The sequence below is a fragment of the Yarrowia lipolytica genome, chromosome 1F (genome assembly GCF_001761485.1).
Source record: "Yarrowia lipolytica chromosome 1F, complete sequence".
Lineage (NCBI taxonomy): Eukaryota > Fungi > Ascomycota > Dipodascomycetes > Dipodascales > Yarrowia > Yarrowia lipolytica.
Window position 1 is genome coordinate 2,260,245 of NC_090775.1, and position 20,067 is coordinate 2,280,311.

The 20,067-nt window shown below is 49.8% G+C and overlaps 5 protein-coding genes across 5 annotated transcripts; 2 read left to right on the forward strand and 3 right to left on the reverse strand.

Moving 5' to 3' along the window:
• Positions 1-5,819: 5,819 nt before the first annotated feature.
• On the reverse strand, positions 5,820-7,244 carry YALI1_F22674g (uncharacterized protein; the record flags this gene model as incomplete). The annotated part of the gene is made up of 1 exon (XM_505513.3): positions 5,820-7,244. The coding sequence occupies one exon, from the start codon at positions 7,242-7,244 to the stop codon at positions 5,820-5,822; it is 1,425 nt and encodes a 474-aa protein (XP_505513.2).
• A 2,644-nt stretch (positions 7,245-9,888) lies between these two features.
• YALI1_F22701g (uncharacterized protein) lies at positions 9,889-10,164 on the forward strand (the record flags this gene model as incomplete). Its single annotated transcript, XM_068283420.1, has 2 exons — positions 9,889-9,972; positions 10,015-10,164. 2 exons carry the CDS (start codon positions 9,889-9,891, stop codon positions 10,162-10,164), a joined length of 234 nt encoding a protein of 77 aa, XP_068139521.1.
• A 110-nt stretch (positions 10,165-10,274) lies between these two features.
• On the reverse strand, positions 10,275-15,437 carry YALI1_F22750g (uncharacterized protein; the record flags this gene model as incomplete). Its single annotated transcript, XM_505514.3, has 2 exons — positions 10,275-14,827; positions 15,257-15,437. The coding sequence occupies 2 exons, from the start codon at positions 15,435-15,437 to the stop codon at positions 10,275-10,277; spliced, it is 4,734 nt and encodes a 1,577-aa protein (XP_505514.2).
• A 2,381-nt stretch (positions 15,438-17,818) lies between these two features.
• Positions 17,819-18,214, reverse strand: YALI1_F22784g (uncharacterized protein; the record flags this gene model as incomplete). The annotated part of the gene is made up of 1 exon (XM_505515.3): positions 17,819-18,214. One exon carries the CDS (start codon positions 18,212-18,214, stop codon positions 17,819-17,821), a length of 396 nt encoding a protein of 131 aa, XP_505515.1.
• A 992-nt stretch (positions 18,215-19,206) lies between these two features.
• On the forward strand, positions 19,207-20,055 carry YALI1_F22794g (uncharacterized protein; the record flags this gene model as incomplete). The annotated part of the gene is made up of 1 exon (XM_505516.3): positions 19,207-20,055. One exon carries the CDS (start codon positions 19,207-19,209, stop codon positions 20,053-20,055), a length of 849 nt encoding a protein of 282 aa, XP_505516.1.
• Positions 20,056-20,067: the final 12 nt, after the last annotated feature.

Consider the following 20,067-nt stretch of genomic DNA (forward strand, 5'->3'; position numbering starts at 1 on the left):
TTTGACAGCCTTATAACATCGTTAAGTTCCTATATCTGATCTTTACTTTCAATTGAAAAAAGTTGCTCACTCTAGAGCTCTCTCGGCAGGATTCTTTACGTTTCCCCGTTGTAAACCAGCTGCAAGTTCAACTGTACCTCCAGTAGCTACATTCTCGATGGCGGCTTTTTGACTTGTAGAAACCGGGTCAGGTTCAAGGGGGTCAAAAAAAGGAAGAGTCGAGGGATGTCAAGCTGGTCAAAACTGCGCAGCCTTTGTTTTTCGACGCATCGGCAAAGAAATTTCCCTTGGGGAGAATAGATATGGTACTTCAAAATTACCCACTCTGAACAGTAACCAGAAAGAATGGCAGTTGCAGTCTGCGTGGAGCACTGAAGAGCACTTTTAACAGTCGTCTGCACTGATATTCAAATTGTATCGATCAAGAAAAGTTCTCCAAATCTAGCAGCATATTTAAGTCGGACAAAAGAATGAGACTTTCTTGGAGTACACTCGGGACTGGATAGAAGTCTTAACGATGCTCAATTGCGCAATTGTAGATACAGTAAGACCCAATTTCGGTCTTTCTCATGATGGAGAGCCAATAAATTGAAAAAACTTGCATCTCTCTTGCGGTTGGAACATCATTTGGGTGGTGACTAAAGAGAATCCGTGTCCCTGATAACATGTGCTTCCAGAGCAAGTACAGAACAAATACATTTGATTGTTAATGTCCCATTATATCAGGTTGTCACGACTCGGACGTTAATATTGTGTTTCTGACCGGATTTAGTGTGTTTTGACACCATGTTCCTAGCTACTACAAGTACCACTATCAGAATATCGCCCCCTAACTACACGCAACTGTTGAACCTGGCAGGAGAAGCCATCGAGACTGATATCTATCACCATTCTCAGAGCACATCTGATTAGTTGAATGAACAGATGTACTCTTGACTCGCTACACTACACAATTGGACACCACCCCCGAACCGTCACAATCGCATGGACCGAAATTGCGTGACACCGGGATTTCGGCAACCAGCATTGTTTACTATTGAGTCGTTTGAGCGGTGTGTGAGAGGAAAAACATTGATTGTTTGGTTCTGCTGGTGGAGTAAGGAAACTATTGGTTACATGAAATACATCCGAAACAGTATCAAAATGAGGTTCCAGACAACCAATCCAAACAGCAATTACTTCTCAAAAAACACTAACGTCAAGTAATATCCAATGATATTCTACAATAAACCAAAGTCCACCTTGTCTTTTACCAGTTTTATCCCCTAACTATTGTCTATTAAAGCAGGGATGCACACCAGAGTCCTTGGGCGCCTCTGTCTACTCTTTTCCAGTCTAGAGTGAAAAATAATATAAAAGAGCGACTCTATTGAATGGGTACATAGATATACACTTGCCACAGCAACCCTCTCTCGGTGAAGTGGTATCTATACAACCAGAATGGTGGAAGGGAACACGATATACACCCATGAAATCACCAAAACGAAGCAGACAGGCAGAATATATGTTTTTTTGTGTTCCCTTCTCATATAATAGAACTTGTCTCCATCGACGAAAGAATCAACGCAGTTCTGGGTTGTGGTAAGGAAGCGCTAGATACCTATCAACTCACCATCGAACGTTGGAATTGCAGTTTTGGGAGGGAAATGGCTAGGAGTTGTTTCTTTGTAGAAAAGTGATGTCAATGACATTATATTTCAACTACTCCTATGACTTTCCTACTTTATCTTCTCTATAGCAGTCTTGTTTGGTGTCGCCCTGTATCACTTGTTATGTAAACGGGCAACTGGACGGGATTGAGGTTGTGCACATGTTATTTTTCTACAGTTCAAAAACTGAAAGAAGATAGAATCTTCTCGAGAGTCATTTCAAGAAAATACTTTTATTCCGTGCTATCTGTTGAGTTTTGAAGTCTACCGCTTGTAGAAAGATTCACGTCAGAGCCAGAGTCCAGAGCCAGAGTCCTGAGCCAGATTAATCCCGAGCCAGATTAATTTAGAACCTGAGCAATCGAGAGCCAGAGTTGAGTGTATCTCGATATTTGTACTTATTTTTCAACGCACTCGGAATTGCAGACAAAATCTTTGACGTCTCTTACATCTCCAGCGGAGATTTCGTGAATAGAAATCAAACCTCTCTCGCGTGAAAGTTGGTCAATATAGGTGGATCTCATCTCTAGATACTCTGGCTGAATCTGAGTGAAAAAAATACTCAATTAATAGCTACAAGTAGTGTTGAGTTGAAAATCTTCTGTGGTCTCATAACATGTAATGCTCGCTTCTCCATGGTAACTTTTCTTCTTCACCCGCAACTTGAGTTCAGCTCCGAAAAAAAGAGGTTATTAGTAGGTGTATAGTTGTCGCCCTAATAACTCATTTGCGCTCGTTTTTCAGCCGAACGCTCACGAAATCGCTATCCCATTTAGAGATGCGTATTCCTCTTTAGTTATGCATTATCGTGCATGATGCATGTCCGCTGCAACGTCTTTTGACGTCATGTCCCAGATGACGATAGAACCAGACTCCGTTCACACTATGACGTAATATCGCTCACATGACCGAGCAGGGGACAAATAACTTGGACTCGGAACGTTGCTGCTTCAACTAGCCCCCTTCGTGAGTAGCAACTGCCGACAAAGACAGATGGTTTCGCCACCACCCACTGGATTGCTGGACTTACGTCAGCCGTGTATCCTTCTTGCTTTCTATAAATAACGCTGGCAGTCATTGGGCGGTGGAGGTGGCAACAAAGACTGCCAGGCTTTCTAGAATACGAAGCGCACCGACACTTGCTGTGTTAACCTCAAGAGGACATGTAGCGCTGCCAGGCGGAGGCTCCCACTTGTGGAGTATATCACGAGAAACATCTTGGGCTCTGGGGAATTAATACCTCAGGTTTGGTCTGAATCTGCAATAAATTTTCTGGATTTACAAGTATCACCCGACCTGAATACGTTCACGGCAAATTCCGATTTTCGAAATCTGTAGATTCTGCTTGAGTGATTTTCGGCGCATATCAGCTGATTCGTGAGTTTGGAACAGACACAACTTTTTTCGTAGCCCATGTTTCTTGTGAAGACACCTTAGAACCTGCTAAACGGCACTATATGGAAATAGCTCTTGTCAATTCTCCTTTAGTTCAGGCACAGGGAGAAAATCCGAAAAATTATAATGTCGAGCATGACTTGACACTGCTAGAGACAGATGTTTGACAGGTACAATTGAAGGGGGAATCATGTCCGAGTCTGTCATCATTGGCGAACATGTTGAAAATTGACACACTTCATTCAATGAGCTCCCTTCAACTCCCTCTTCTCAAGACCACAAAAATTACATCACCCAGTTTGAATACACATATCGTGACCATGATTGATCCAAATTGTACTGCACTTGTAGGGTTAAGACTGCAGCAGGCTGGTGCGGACCAACCCTCCTCTCCGCGTGGCAGATTTAGCGCACAGAATGCCATCTATATCCCATGTCCATGTGACCCTGGACCCCTGCCAAGAGCCTTTGAGCAGTAATCATGCCAGTCCCTCAACTCTGGACCAGCCTTGTCTCAGCCTTATGGTGTGTCTCGTAGTGCACATCTTGTGAGCGATTTCAAACTACGGCTACCGTCGCCGCGTTCTCGTGCTCTCGTATTCTCGCTAGCGTAACTGAGCACCCTGGTTCTAAGGCGTGGTATATTCTCAGTCTGGAATGGACCCACCATGTCTGAAACCGCATCCAGCTGGGGTTGATGTGCACATGTCTCACCACTTGTCTAGGAGTTGAGAATACAATATAGGCTCGTTCCTAATGGAATGTAATTGATGATTACACATCAGCTCACGAGCTAGGTGACCTCAGAATTGGTCAGCAGTTACTTTTTCTCACACCAAACTATGGTACCTCCGAGAGGTGTAAGCGATGGACATATGGTCCTTCACAGCTGAAGCAGAAAACCACTAAGTTCAAAAAACGATGGATTCGGGGCCGGGAATTAAACACCAGTGGCGAACTTGCCTCCCTCCCTCCATATGGGCGGTATAATTTTTACCACCCAGCTCTAACACCACCTTAACGCTCTCCTGTATGGAGGTTGAGTTAGAAGGCTTCAAATACCTTGACTGGGTCGACGCCTTACCGAGGCGGAGATCGCTACGGTTTAATACTACTATTTTGGGTCGTGGGGTTATTCCTTTGCCAAGACCGCCAAGCCCGAGCAAAAATGCCAAGGCATGGGAGGTGCATGGTGCAACGGCTGTGGTTAGAACCAGCAGCAGCGTCCACTGTAACATAAGTCGCACGGCTATAACGCCTCTGTATAGCTTGGGAAGCCAGGGGAATGACCCCTTTGGGCTATGCACACACCGCGTGGATCCTCTGGTCAGCGGCATGTGTAATGGGCTTTAGCAACCCACACTGAGTTTCAAACGTAGTCCTTGTACTTATGAAGGTAACCGCCAGTTGGCTCAGACTTTTGCCGAGCTCTGGGTCGAAAAAAAAACCTCATTGAGACGTCGTACCAGCCGTGGCCTTGGTGCTAAGAATACGACCCTACCAGGTTCGGTTCCTAGTGCTGTACTCTAGAAACGAGTCTTCTCTGCAGCAACGAGCGCAAAAACCTTCCAAGTTGGTGATTTATCATAGGGCTTTTCAGTATGGCATGCATTTGTTGCCAGTATTCCCTGCGGCAGAGTCCCTGTTCGTCTCCCTACGCGTACAGTAGTTCCCATGTTCTCTCCTAGAATCTCGCAAGTCTATCTCTAATAATAGGACCCAGGGTTAGCTTGGAAAACATTTTCTCATTTCTATCAATAACAAAGAAATAACCACGACTAGACATCTGCTTTCGTATATTCCAAAGTGAGATGGCCAGTGATAGTCAGTCACAGCCGAGAGGAAGCGAAATACTGTACACAGCTGCACATAGCCGAGATGAAACCCAGATGTGAAGGGGGTGGGTGGGGGGCTGTAACCTCCCACATAATACAACACATACCGTTACCGTACCAGTACAGATATTTTGATCAACCTGTGTTTTTCAATGGAATGCACTTCTGTTTCTGTCACATTTCGTAATCGTTAACCACTTAACTGGGCAAGGACTTGTCCTTCTCGGGTTATGGATCCAAGACATCATCAACTTCCGTACTTGTACCTCGCACAAATATACACGTAGCTCCACAGAGCGATACAGTACGCATACAAAAGACACTCTCCAAAGGCGAAACACTCCCCCCTTTGCACCCCCACGATCTCAAGCCCCCTATACTCATCCAGCCCTAGACTCTAATGGTAGCCAAGTCAGGTTCAAGGTTCACTCTTGAGAGATGGTGGGCTGGTGATAGCCAGGAACAAAAGTTAGAAGAGAGAGTTGAACGTGTCTTGTTTACGCGTTCAGGTCCACTAAAAACGCGCATTCCCCGGAATTTATACAGTGTTCAGGGTGTACTGTATGGTCAATTCCAGTACATCCACTCTACGTCCCCGGGCTGGTTCCCTTAGAGACGCCAACACGTTGCAGCCACTTCACCAATCGCTATCGTATGTACATGTTCTACAATCACCACATGACAATAATTAATCCTTATCCTGTATTATCTATGCCCAATCCAGTTTCCTGGGTCTATCTAAGTAGACGTTAGTAGAGAGATACCACTGAGTAGCGGTGGAGCAGACACGCCGGTCTGCTCAAATAGTCATGCGCGTATAAATATCATGGCCAGCCCACGCCGGGTGGGTCGACTGAGGCCATGGTGGAGTTTCAAACTCGAGGTTGCCGCATCCCGTATAATGCACAATAAAATAACAATAATAAATATCATCATCTCATCACAACTGGTCAACGAATCGCTGAACCTCTTTGGTGAGATCGCCAAGACAGTCATCGGGGTCGTCGGCAGCAGAGATGGACACAGAAAGAGCGCCTCCCTTGACTCCGACGGCTCCAAACTGCAGGAACGCACAGTTAGCGCCGGTACATTGAGAGAAGCGCAGTCGCTCAATGTTGGTGCCGCAGGGATCCACGGCACAAAGGTTGGAGATAGAGAAAAGCTCCGAACGAGCAGCTCCCTCAGTGTGGGATTCAAAGAAGTCCTTGATAGAGGGGACAAACTGGATCATGCCAATGTCGTGCATGGCGGCAGGACAGTCGTCAGGGCGGGACTTGGCAATGTTCTCGAGCACCGACGATCGGAACCCTCGGGCAATATCGAAAAACTCCTTCGACTTGTAGTATCCCTTCTTCTGCACGTTTTTGGGTGGGGGTACCACCGTCTGCAGCTCTGCATCTCCAACCATGCATCCCAACGATGCCAGCTGCTCCTTTCGGATGAACTGACGCGCGTTGTATGGGATACGTGCGTTGGCCCGCATCTTGGACGACGAAACGGGGTAGTGTCTGTAGAGAGTGTCCGAAGAGGCAGACACGAGCACGGCAAAAAGAACAGCCGACGCAGACACTTCGTTCTTATGGCACGTGTCGAGCAGACGCTTGGTCTTGGCTTTGTCAATGTCGATGAGCGAGTATCGTCCAGTCCACTTCTTCTTGTGTTTGGGACCGGTTCCAAATCGGTACTGGTCCACCTCCTTCGAGTAGACCAGTCGACGCAGAGCCGTGGCAAAGGTGCACAGCGGCTTGGCGTATTCCTCCATGAGAGCGACGCAGAGCTTCCAGTAGGGCACGGAGACGTTCATCTGGCCCTCCAGGGGTGGTGGGATGGGAGCTCCAGACACAAGGGCCACGTCATGTCGTGACACGGACGGGTTTCGGACATTCTGACATGCCTTGGCGAGCTTGACGCAGACAGAGGCTCCGGACATGCCATCCAGGGGCGTATGGTCGTAGACGAAGACAAGCTCCTTGCCCTTGTTGATGGGGAAGACTCTCCAAAGGGGCTTATCACCTTGCAGATCAAACTGAATGTCGTGGAGTTGGGTGTGGATGTTGGCGATGTTTTCTTCGTTGAAGTACTCAAGAGACACGGCGTCGGATATTCTGATGCCCTTGAGTTTGGTGAAGCGCAGGTCTTTTTCCTTTCGTCCAGTGACCACGACACCGAGCATGGGTTCGTCCATGATCACGTCGGCCACGGCCTGGTAGAGTACGTTCAGTTCCACAGGCTCATCGAGCTCTGCAGAGACCCAGACGTTTGTGTAGAGCCCGAGCTGGGCTCTCACCGCCATGAGTCGTTCTAGGGGTCCTGTAGTTAGTATTGTAGTTGCAAGTGTGGTCCACCACACCACCACATTCCACATTCCGCAGTGGCATGTTGGTGTTGTGCCGTGTCTACTTGTGGGCGTGATTTATGTCGGTTCTCTCGCGTTGGCAGCCGCGGGAGTCTGTCTGCCATCTTCGACCACGCCTTCTCCACCACCTTGCCATCTACCGCCACTCACCAAGTTGTCGAGACATGTTGTCGCACATCTCACGTTCCATATCGTCCCTTTTGTACAAAAAATAAGCTCTTGGGAATATATAATCGGAGTTGGCAGTGTAGGAGGGGCAAAAAGGATAACTGCAAAGTTTGATTGAAAGAGCAAAAGGAAAATGAACAAACGAGCTGAACACAAACGGCCAGAAAGTTGGCCATGTACTGGTGGAAAAATGTCATGATCGTGAAACGGGGATGAAGATGTTTTTAATCTCCACCATTTTGTGATTTTTTTACCAAGTCGGGACTCGAAGGCAAAGACGAAAACACGTGGGGGTCGGGGATAACCAAACTGGTGATGTCACCACCTGCGTACCACCACTACGCCATGGTCTGCAAGAACCCACGTTTTTCTTCAAGTAATAATAGCAGCATAATCGACATGTGAAACGACCCACCTGCAACAACGTCCACGCTGTTTTGTTTAGGGGATAACAAAGGAGTGCATAGAGTTTCGTCTACTCTTTGTCCCGAGACTTGGCTCTTTTTAGAGTATCCGTCCTTGTCACTTGACTCCTCCCAAATGTAGTGTCGTCAACATGTCACTTGCACCCAACCTGTGATTCTAGGTAGCCGTGCCCGAGGCCCACACTAGCAGCCCGCCCCCGTCCTTTTACGGCCAACATTCGCCCTTCTACGGGGCTTTTAGGACCGCGCCCTGGTTTCTTCAGCCCCCAGAGTCCTTGCAAAGTTCCATTTCGCTAGACATACACCTGGGGTGCGAGATTCAGCCTCTGAGCCGGTGCCAAGAATGGTAATACGGGGGCTTTTCAAAAAGCAAGAAACTGCAAAAAGCAACGTAAAAGGGGCCAGCTCGTTTTAGACATTCAACATACACGCGTCTTGTCCCAGCTAAATTCCCCCTGCCCCCTTTCCAAATTTCCCAGCACGCGTTTGGCGTCAAATCTCTTGCCGACCGCCCGAATCATAACTCACATAGTAACAAACTCTAGCATGCTGCCGACCTGTCGGCAAAAGACAGTTGCCGTCCACGAAGACAACAACAGATCCCCAAAGTCGAGGCCTCCTTGCACAACCCCTTACAGCAACTCCAAAGTAACGCACAGTTGCAGAGATTTTTTTTTTTATTCGGCGTGACACATTTGTTCCCCACATGCTCCTCCTTGTCCTTCTTCTATTGTTCCATCTTGAACATACCCTTGTACACGTGCAGCCTGCATTATTGTACAGCCTACCTGTCCCGAAAGAAGACGTTGGCAGTGCGCGTACCGCTTGAGATGGTTTCTACAGCGCTCACACTGTAAGGTGGCCCACATGTTTTTCGTCTGCTTGCTGTTTTGCCTTTCATTCTATGTCCATGTCTCCCCAGATCCAAATGGACTTTTTGCTATATTGCACGGCGTGCAAATTCCCTCAAGTGTGGTCTTGTTTTAGTCCGTTGCGTTTTTTGATTTCCCTTAGAAATTCGGTTTGTCCTCCACTGAATTAGAAGTACACGCTTGAAACCTGGAATGCGAGCCGGGGTGCAACAAACAGGAACGGAACTTCCCATGTATGTCCTTTCTCCGTGACGCCTACGCACGGTCACATTGTACAATGGACAGACCAACGAGGATGAAGATGAGTGTCGAATACGGGAGAACATGAAACAGACTCATAACAAGTAGGAGCACTCCTCCTACTGTACTTGTACTGTACATACCGAGCCACATGAACCTCAACCTCAAGCTCGCACTCGTGTTTGGACAGATCCGCTTTGGGAAAACATGTCGGAGTCATCGGAGACTTGGCTCTGTCTTTGGCTCGAGATGTACGACTCGCTATCCGGCGTAACAGATGCATATCTAAAAATGGCGCACGGGGCTGGATCAACTGCTTTGATTCGGGCATACATGTCCGCTCAATTAATACTCATGCCACAGGGCAGTGTGAAAACCTCGTACCCAAATCCCGCGCCACCAACCAAACTATCCATCTCCTGGACGCCTGAAACACATTCCAATGGAGTCCGCACCTAGGAACACCCCTTTCTTTTGGGCTCCCCACATTCTTGGCACTCAGCCCTGCCTCTCTTAGGCTGCCAAGAACACCAGCCTTGCATATCCCGGGAATAACTGCTGGCTACCAACCTACTTTGTCAGTCTGGATCTTCATCTGGGCTCATAATCTTGTTCGATGGCTGGAGCCTCCAACCCTACAGTCATGTGAATACAACACGAGACCCTGGAGGAGTTCACCGAGAACCACTTCTAAAAATAACAGGACCAGAGAAGACCAGCTTGCATCCTAGCGTGCACGACGCACACAGCCTCGTGCTGCCGCTGGAGAACACACCACCACTGCACCACTTTTCTAGATTCTGCTACGGTGCTACCCGGACCATCGCCCCCCTTGTTCTAAGGCTTCGAAACATGTTTGTAAGACAAGGCAGGGGTGGATCTATACAGCAATACGGCATGTAGCTAAGCCGTGAACGGTAACATACTCCATATCATCGAGTATCTATAATGACTACGATTTTTCATTATACCTCGCTTCCCAAGGTACTGAAAACTATACAGTGGCATTTACATCGCTTACAAGTGTCAACAGTGCGGCAAATCAACTAATAGCAGTACATCCAATACTTGTAGGCTACTCTTACTACAACGGGTTACGCTCATAACCGAATTACATGCTGTATTGAATCTTTCGATAATGAGAGTGTGTACTTTTCCGACTCATTAGGAGCGACCCAAACACGAATTTCTTATCAACACAGAGCACAACCGAGGTTCCACTAATTTCGCACTTGTAATAACAGTTCAAACACATTCAGGCGAACCCCCCTGGAATTTCCACTCTATTGTCCACATCCCACCATCAAACATCAAATCAATTCATTTAGTATACATTAAAAAATATCCATCACATTAGTGAAATTCTTCTCACCTCGCTCCTTCCAGTAATCTCCATTGTACTTGTAGTAAGTCTCGCCAGTGACAGGGTGCTTGGCTTCCTCAAAAAATCGAGGCTTGTACACCTCACCCTTAGCCTCCCGCTCTCGTCGTGCGGCTCGCTGCTTCTCCTCGACTCGGTTCTTTTCCGTTGCAGCATCGTCGTATCGAGCCTCTTCCATGGCTCGCTGATCTGGTCGAAGACGAGTATCGGTCGGTGCTAACCATGGCTTGAGACGATCGGGAAGAGCATTCAGAGTGATAGCAAAAGGCGTAAGGTTGAAAGGCGCAGGAGGTCGGGGATTGACCTCCCAAATGACCTCCTTAGACTCGGAACCATGCTTCTTGAGATAGAACTTTTCGTGCCAGTGTCCTCCAACGGTCCACTGAGGGTTGCCGTTCTTGTCCACAACGTTACCCTTGACCTCGAAGGCGCCGGCTCCTCGCCATCCTCGAGCCTTGAAATGAAGAGTACAGGTGTCACCAGTGTCGTGGTTAGTGATGGTCATATCACCATAGTTGTCGACGACAGGAGATCCGGTAATAATACCGACAACTTGGGTGTTGACCTTCTTCCATGTGTACAACTCCGGGGGAGCGTTATCAGGTCGCAGGTTGAGGAACAGAGTACCAAGAGGGTTGATATCGAAAGCTCGACCGGTGAACTTGGACTTGACATTACTCTCACCCATGTAGTCCCAGTAAGGGGACTCAGCATGGCAAGCACCGATAGGAGGATGATGCGAAACCTGCTCACTGAAGAATCGGAACTTCTTGTCGGGTCGAGCGTACTCGTAAGTCTCACCAAGAAGAGGGTTGAAGGGCTTCGCAACTCGAAGAGTGGTGGAAGCGTACTCGGAAGCAGCAAAGGCAGCAACGTAAGCCAGTCGCTTGGTGGAGTCGTCGAAAGTTCGAGCTTTGTCCAGCAGATCAGTATACTCCATATCCTCAGCGACTCGCTGAAGAAGAGAAGAACACTCGTTAAAAGACACAGGCAGAGTCATCTTGGTCATATCCTTACCAACCAGGTTCTTGAGAATACCCCAAAGGGACACCTTGGGTCGATTATCAGCAGAAATAGCGAGCTGCTTTCGAGGGGGGTCCTCGTAACCAGCAAAGGAGTTCTCGTCAAGAATCTCCTCCCACTTCTCCTTCTGATCCTCGACCTCAAGCTTCACCTCGCCAACACCAAAGGGCAGAGAAATGTCCTTCTTGGGAGCAGACTTGGGCTGCGCACTTTTCTGCTGGGGTTGAGACTGAGGTTGAGACTGGGCCTTGGGCTGGGACTGGGACTGAGACAGGGGGAGGGACTGCTGAGACTGCGAACGAGAACCAGCAGCAGCGCCGGCACCAAGAGCACCAGCTCCGACAGCTCCAGCAGCAGCTCCAGCAGCAGCTCCTCCAACACCATGACCAGAATGGGCCTGGGGGATAGGAGGTCGCTGGCCCTGGGGAGCCTGCGTAGGCTGACCCTGAGGAACGGGAGGGGCTTGGGCTTGAGGAGCCTGACCCTGGGGAGCCTGGGAATAAGATTGAGACTGTGGCACAGGAGGAGCCTGTCCTTGAGGGCCCTGGTGGGCCTGGGGGTGGGATTGGGGTTGGCCCTGGGGCACAGGAGGGGCCTGTCCATATGGTGGACCGTGTTGACCATGCTGCTGCTGACCGTACTGCTGCTGCTGACCGTACTGCTGCTGCTGACCGTACTGCTGTTGTCCCTGCTGACCATGCTGGTCTCGGGAATGAGGTCGCTCATGGCTGGCAACGGAACGGACGGACTGGGGTCGACTATCCTGTCTCACGGACTGAGGTCGGCTTCCCTCACCGTAGTGAGAAGAGCTCTGAGAGTAGTGAGAGTCTCTGGAAGGAGGAGCGGCAAACGAATCTCGAGAAGGAGTGGCAGCGTGGCCGGGCTGGTTGTGCAGAGGAGGCTGGGACAGAGGCTGGTGGGACTTGTGGGCCTGGGAGGCAGTCACAGCGGCAGCCTGAGCAGGGTTCTGGGAATGGCCGTGGGTCTGGTTGGGCTGGACATGCTGACCGTGCTGCTGCTGACCGTGCTGCTGCTGACCGTGCTGCTGCTGACCGTGAGGAAATCGTTGAGACTGGCCGGGCTGCAACTGTCCGGGCTGACTACCCATGAAAGAAGTATGCTCAGTGTAAGGAGTCTGGGCAAGAGGAGAGGGGTCGTTGATAGACTTGGCAGGCTGGGCAGGCTGAGCTCGAGCACCATCGTTGACGGCCTCGTAGGCATCGGCCTGTGCGACAGCAATACCAAAGGGATTCTGAGCAGGAGTGTGCGCTGCCGAAGCAGCGTGAGATGCAGCAGGGCCAGGATCGAATCGGGACTTGGGAACAGCAGGAGCTGCGGGGGGAGCAGAGTTAGGAGCAGCAGATCGAGAAACAGCTCCACCAGCAAGGCCGCCAACTGCAGCGCCTCGAACACCGGGACCAGCGGATGACTGAGACTCCTCAAAGTCGAAGCCGGGCTCCTGGATCTCAGGAATGTCCTGAGTATCATCTGCATCAAAGAACTCATCATCAGAATCGTCAGAAAACTCGGGGGCTTCGGGGAAGGGAGGGGAAGCAAAGCCAGCGGCAACTCCGTGAAGGTTGTGCATGGAAGGGTCAGGAGACATAGCGCCAGAAAGAGAGTTTCGCTGGTACGAAGTGTAGGCTTCTCGCAGACTTCGTCGAGCCTTCTTCTTCTGTTGGGTGGCCTCGTGCAGCTCTCGCTGGATCTTCTCGTGCTCCTTCTCCAGGCTCTGGACATTCTGCTCCCAGAGATGCTGAATGTCAATCTCTCGGGCCAAACGTCGCTGGTAGTACACCTCTCGGGTCTGAGTCATTCCGGTGTACTCTTGGTGGAGCCTCTCAAGCTGTGAAACTCCGTCCTCTAGAGCCTTAAGGCCAAGGCCGAGGTTTCGAGGATTCAGCTCGCCCTTGTCGTTGGACTGAAGGAGAATAGTCAGAGCGTTTCGGATCATCTTAAACTCCAGACCAATAGATCGGCCCATGAAAGCGTAGTCAGCGTCGTTTGGAGCTCCCATCTGTGCGAGATCCTCAGCGTCGTTGGTGTCATCGTCATCGTCAGAAGCATACTCCTCAAGATCGACCTCTTCATCGGGAGCACCTGAAGAGGAGGCAGCTCGAGATCGCACAGAAGCAGATCCAGTAACAACGTCAGAAGGAGACAGCTGGTTGTTACTGTAGGCAGAAATGGGTCGTTCGGAAGCAGCAGCGGGGATGGCGGGGGGAGGGCCTGAAGGAGGAGGCAGATTGTTACCACTGGTAGCGGCAGTAATACCGCCGGCAGCGGCACCAGCGGCAGCTCCGTGAGAAGCTCCGCCACTGGGAATGGCATTGCCAGCGCCTCCTGTGTTAGCGCCTCCTGCAGCTCCACCTGCTGTAGCAGCTGATCTTGTTTTCTTCTTGCTGCCACCTTCCTGGTCCTTGGCCCATCTGATGGCGTTGCTAATGTTCCAAACCCACTTGTTGGTCTCAACGTGATGCTTGGCCTTGAGGTGGAACTTATAGCCGCCCTGGACCTTTGAGCCAACCTCGAACTTGAGATCTTCGCTCTTGTCGAGCCGTACGTAGGCGTTCTTCATGTTGATAGAGCCTCGACAAGTGTCGGTGCTGTCCTGCTTCTTGTAGTAGGACAAAACACCATCCTCAAGCACAAACCAACGCAGCTTGTATCCAGAAGTGAAGTTGGTCCACTTTTTGAGGAAACCCTTCATCTGAGGAGCGGGGTTGGACTGCTTGGGGGGTCCGTTAGCGATATCAGCCTCGGAAATGACTTGCTGCTTGGCAGTAGACTTTTGGAGCAACTGTCGAATGGTTTCGTCCTTGGTCAGATCTGAGGGGAGCTGGCCATTCTTGTTTCGAACAAGAGGGTCACCTCCGTGCGATAAGATAAACTCGACCATTCGAGCATCTCGTCTGTGTGCAAAGTCGTGGAGGACGGTGGATCCAGTCTCGGGGTTGTGGCCATTAATGTCGAGAAGAGACGACGATCTGGGGTTGGTCAACAGAGCGTCAATTCCCTGAAGATCGCCACGGTCGAACGCCACCTTCATCTCGTTGGAGATCTTTTCCACAAACTTGTTTCGCTCCGTCTGAATCGTCTCTGCAATCTCGGGGTATCGGGCAACCTCCATGGGCTGTCGTCCCAGCGAGTCCACGAGGGTATCGTCGATCTCGGGCTGCTGCAGCAGAAACAGGACCACCTCGTCTCGGCCCTGCTCAGCGGCTAGATGCAGGGGGGTCTTGTTGTAGATAGTGTCCTCATCGGAAGGCGCAGTCTGTGCGTTGACATCAATATCGGGGTACTTCTGGAGCAGAAACTTGACCACCTCGAGGTCAGATACCTGCACGGCAATGTCGAGCAGATCGTTTCGAAGCTCCGTGTTGGCGTGGGGACCCTCGGCAATAGCCTGGATTCGCTCCAGATCGTTGGATCGGAGGGTGGACACAATCTTCAGTCGAGCAATAGATCGCTCCACATTGTTGTCTGTGTTAGAGAGGGGTAAAGAGTGAAGGAAGGTACAAAGACGGACAGTTGCACAAACAGGCAAGTTGCGCTTTCACCAGGTGTCGGAACGAGATTCCAATGGGGTATCTGTGCATCCTGGATACTTTGAATATCACGGCGTGAGATAGTGGGCTGTTGGTGTGATGAACCACATGCAGAATACTAAATTACTGTAATGGTCCAACTAAGGTGATGTCGGGTGGGGATGTCCGATGGTGGCTGGCAATTCAATTGCTGTCGTTTCGGTTTCTCATTTGCGCCAGTATGGTAACTTCTTCATCTCTGTCAATCATTCAATGTCGTGGTCTTTGTTGCCCGTGTCGTCCGTGTCGTCCGTGTGGTTGTAATGACCTTGTCTTGTCCATGTAGTCGTCCGTGTCTGTGTCGTCTCCTATCTCATTTACTCACTCTGAACTTGCAAGGTAGGCTCGGAAAGAGGCTGTTGCTGGGTTGTGGACGGGGTATGGTGATTCGCAGACTGAGGCTGGCGCTGCTCCTGGTACGAAGCTGGCACTGGTGGCGCCTGGGTCTGGATCTGGGAATTGGGCTGTCGGGAAGCCCGGGGATCCAGCGTTTTGGGCTGTGACATGGCGGGGGTGGTGATGGCTATCCAGAAGGAAGAGTCGCTCGGTCGGGGTCCTCAGGTACAAAGTGACGTGGAAGAGAACGCGTTTCTTTACCCTTCACTAAGATTGCTAAAACCGCTCTGAGTTATAGACATTTGGACACTCCTCCAACGTGCACCACACATGCACCACCATAAAGAAAAGGCAATTTTAAGCTCTGCGCCGGCGTGTATGGTGTCCTCCCAAGTCAGCAGCTTTTTTTGCTCCATGTTATTTTCCGGACATGTGCGGCATTTTCCACAGGGGCGCTTACTAAGCCTTTTTTCGCGCCCCGCATCGTTCCCGACGTGTGCAATTGCTCTCAACATTATATCTCGCGGTCCAACCCTGCCGCTCGCAGCCCTACACCCCGGGTTGTGCACGCCTTACACTAACTCCATGTGATCCTTCTCCAATATTTCCAATAGACTTTGGCGCACATGCTTCCTCCCCGACCTACACACAGCACAGTTACGAGCCGACCCGAGTGTTTGTAGTGATATATAGAGGATCCGGGGCTGGATCAAGGGGCGTTAGATTGAAGTTTGTGCTGAGATGTGATTTTCTTGGTAAAACGGGTGTTCAATTCTTGGGGAAAGCTGTTCTTGTTAGTTCCTTGCTCACCTCGATAATTCCACCATTGCTACTGTCTCATATCGGGCTGGTAAAGCTTTGGAGTTGAGCAGTATCCACATGTGTGTGTGAAAATGGAGGAGTTTCAGTTTCCGATCCAGTCCGCCATCCACCCAGTTGCCCGGCTTCGTTCTCTTCGCGGAGGCTGGGGAGTGTTTGGCACGTGAATGACCTTAACCAGCTCACAATTACCTCTTTCCCTGCCCCTGCCTAGACTCCTCATGTATATGGTCTCCCTGCATGGAGAGCTCTGACACTGCCAAAGATACGACGATCCTTCACCTGCCAGATTGCGAAAAGGAGCTAAGAGAACATGACACATGTGATACTGGCGGAAATGTGGCCCCCGAAGCATGAAACCATCAAGCCCCCTTTAAGCACACACACACACACACACACACACACAATTGGTGAGTATTGCTGGTGTTCCATCTAAAACGTATGTGCCGATTACATGTGACTTGAAGGCTATGACCATCTAGCTCTGGGTTTAGCTACTCGGTTGTAGATGACGTAATCTAGCGGGTCGCGTACGACACTAAACATGGACCAGGGTGCTACAGTACGTCCGAAAAGGAGACGACCGGGGGGTGGGGGGCCACTTCTGGGCTGGGGTCACGTGACCCCCTTTTTCGGCGCCTATCTTCAGCACTACGTTCCCCACCGCACCTCTGTTAGGTAGACCCCACTTCGAAACGGGGCTGTGCAATGTCAAAAGTGTCTTGGATGCACGCTACAGCTGAGGACACTGTGAATGTGGAAAGCCGGAAATTGAAGATGACGTTGAAAACCAGCGTTAATTGAATCAGCAAAAAGAAACGTGAGAAGCTGGCTACTCCGAAAGTGATGATCCGCATTCTGGGACGAGTGCAAGTAGCGGTTGTTGACTACACGTCCTCCTCTGTTATATTTCGAAACAGCAGTTTAATTGAAACAGCATCTCGATTGGAACAGCAGCTCAATTGCACGCTCAATTACCTTGTTTACAATTCTCGTCAATTTTTTTTTCTTGCTCTACCCGATTCTTCCACACGTTGTTCCATACCTCCACCCAATCACATTGCCTTCAAAACCAAACTCTACAGTTGACCTACTTTGTAGTTGACGCGTCTCTTCAGACTCGCAGCCATAAGATTTCCGCTTTGGTGCGGGAATGTCGTTGAAATCTGAAGGACACTGTTGGACAAGAATGGAGGCACCCTTGCGTTTGAAGATCTGAGGTCATGTGACAGTATATCTTGCCAAAACAGGTATACGATTTCTGTAGCCGCTTTTTTTTCTGCATTACAACCAACTATTTTGGTCGTTGAAGTAGTTCCAGTTAGCGTCTTTAACAGAGTACTACGTGACGGACGGACTTCCAATAACAGAAAGAAAGAAAGAAGAAAAAAAGAAAAAAAGAAGAAAAAAGAAATAAGAAGAAAAAAAGTGGGGGGGGGGGGGGGGGGGGGGGGGGGGACACGTACTGGTACCAAGTACGGTTACGAGTAGTAGATGCTGTACAACAGAAAACAGACAAGACTTCGAGGGATTGTGGTAAGAATCGTCTTTATACAATTGATTAACCTTACAAAATGTTTCTGACAAGACAATGACAAATAAAATACTTTTAGCTACCCACAATATGAGCTACATTCTACAGTACATCCATAGGACTTCCACCTGGTGGGCTTGTACCACTCCAGCTCACCTAGTAATAATGTAATTAGTTAGAACTTCCTCCCGCCTGCTCCTACTCCATCAAATACCACCATTCGTGGTTCTGGGTGCAACCATTCTCACAGGCAAACGCAATCGGATCCACCTTGTCTCCAAACAAAATGTAAAGAGCTACGGCCACGTTCATGATACGTTCTGGGCCATGCGGTAGAGTCCATAGACTGGGAATGTCTGCTTTTTGAAGTTTGGTACTCAACTGCTCTTCCTCGTCCTTCTCTCTGCTTCCTGAAAGGTGTTCGTGGGCCTGGTAGACCTGACGAAGCACATTCTCATGTTCAATGTACTTTTTGGCCTTGAGTTGCAGCTCCGACTCTGTTGTGGAAAACTGTTGTAGCGGCTTGCCAGTCTCGTAGGCCTCGCAGTATACTGCAAACAGACATTGCAAGCTGGTCAGCTCATCGTTTTCCATTTCATGCTCCGGTTTGTATGGCTAGACACACAGAGACGGCCACGGTGGACTTATAAACACCGGTTAGCGTCATGCGGCTGGAATGAGGGGCTGAAAACCATCAACGTCCGAACCTGCTGAATCGACCCATGCCAAGTCCTTACGTCATCATGGCCCACCGATGCTACATGCCAAGAGCGCTATAGGGCGCATCTTGACATATGGCAAGTGCTAGTGGATATAATGAGGGAAAAAATTACGCACCCCCGGGCACCCAGGCCCCGTGCGTAGGTAACAGACGGCGTCATATCCGATCTTGCAACCTCCGAACCCATAATATAAACAGAGTCATGGGTCTCACTTGTCCTTACCCTGTGCAGTCTAAAACCACACTAACTAGTGCTAGTTCATCACCTACAGTATTGTTGAATGTGAGCCATTGGGAGATACGAACGCTCTTAGTGTCTTCGTTCATAGTCTTAATGGCATTGGTGTTATGAGCAGTCGCTGGTTATTGCACTACTGTACTCCTACTTGTAGCTATGAGGTTTCAGAGGAGGTTTTGTGTGCTTCTAGATCCAAGCGCTAGTCTCCAACCACCACCAGTCGATGAGCCCACATGTCAATCATAGAGGTCAGACAAGGTCTCGTATTATCGATTTAAGCAGCCAATTGAACTATCTTCTGGGCACACGACGAATCAAACTCCGAGGCTTCTTTTTTCTTACACTGGGGAATCAGTAGGAGCTTGGACTATGGTACCATAGTACATCTGGTAACTAGTTACACGGCAGTCACGTACAGTACTCGTACAATATGTACTGTAGGCAGCATTTATCAAAATCTGAATGCACTAAAAATTGCCTTTATAATCATCACGCATCAGAATCGAACAACTTGGTCTTCATGACCCGCAGTTCGAACCCCATAAACACCTTGATCACCGACCAGAAAGAAACTTTTTTCGACTGCTGTGAAAAATCACCTCCAGATCACATCACCACATAAACACCATGAACCTGCGAACGTGTATCAGTGGCGTGCGACACCTGTCGACCTCGCGGGCCGTGTGCAACGCCCCCAAGCCTGGGCTGGAGAACTATGCCCGAGTGGTCGACTCCATCAAGAACGACCGGCAGAAGGCAGGTGACGAAAAGCCCAAGAAGAAGCTCAATCTGCGAAAGAAGAGCGTCTCTGAAGAGTCTTACGCCCCTGGAATGGGCCGAGTGACTGTGGGAGGATCTGCCGATGGCAATACCAACAAGCGGGTCGATCGCCGAATCAAGTTTGGCAACTCCTCCGCCATCAACGACAACCTGGTCTCCACCAACTACGATGCTGCCAAAGACAAGTTCCGAAAGCGACGAACTCCCCTCGACAAGAAGGTGGTCCCCAAGCGATACGGAGAATACAAGGCCGATGAGGACCGAAAGGCTCCCCGAAAGCTCTTCAAGAATAACAGAGAGTCCAAGCCTGATGTCTCCAAGAGAGATGCTGAGGACGAGTTGCTGACCGATTACGTGACTGTTGCTGAGAACGCCCGTCTGCAGGCTGCTCTCGACGCCCTTGATTTCGAGAATAAGGATGTTTCAAAGGCTTTCGCTACCCTCATCACCTCCGAGGCCCAGCCCAAGACTAAGAAGATTGACACCGCCAAGCTGTTTAAGGACGCCTTTGATCCGTCCAAGGGCTCCACCTTTAACACAGGAGTGGCCAAGCCCGCAAAGGCCGACAACGCCGACTTTGTCGTCCACAACCTCAACAAGAACTTCTCGTTGAACGCCGAGCAAGCCAACACTCTTCTGGACATTGTGTCCGGGAAAACCCCCATTGCCTCTCTCAAGATGAAGGAGGAGAACTAGTATGTATATAGT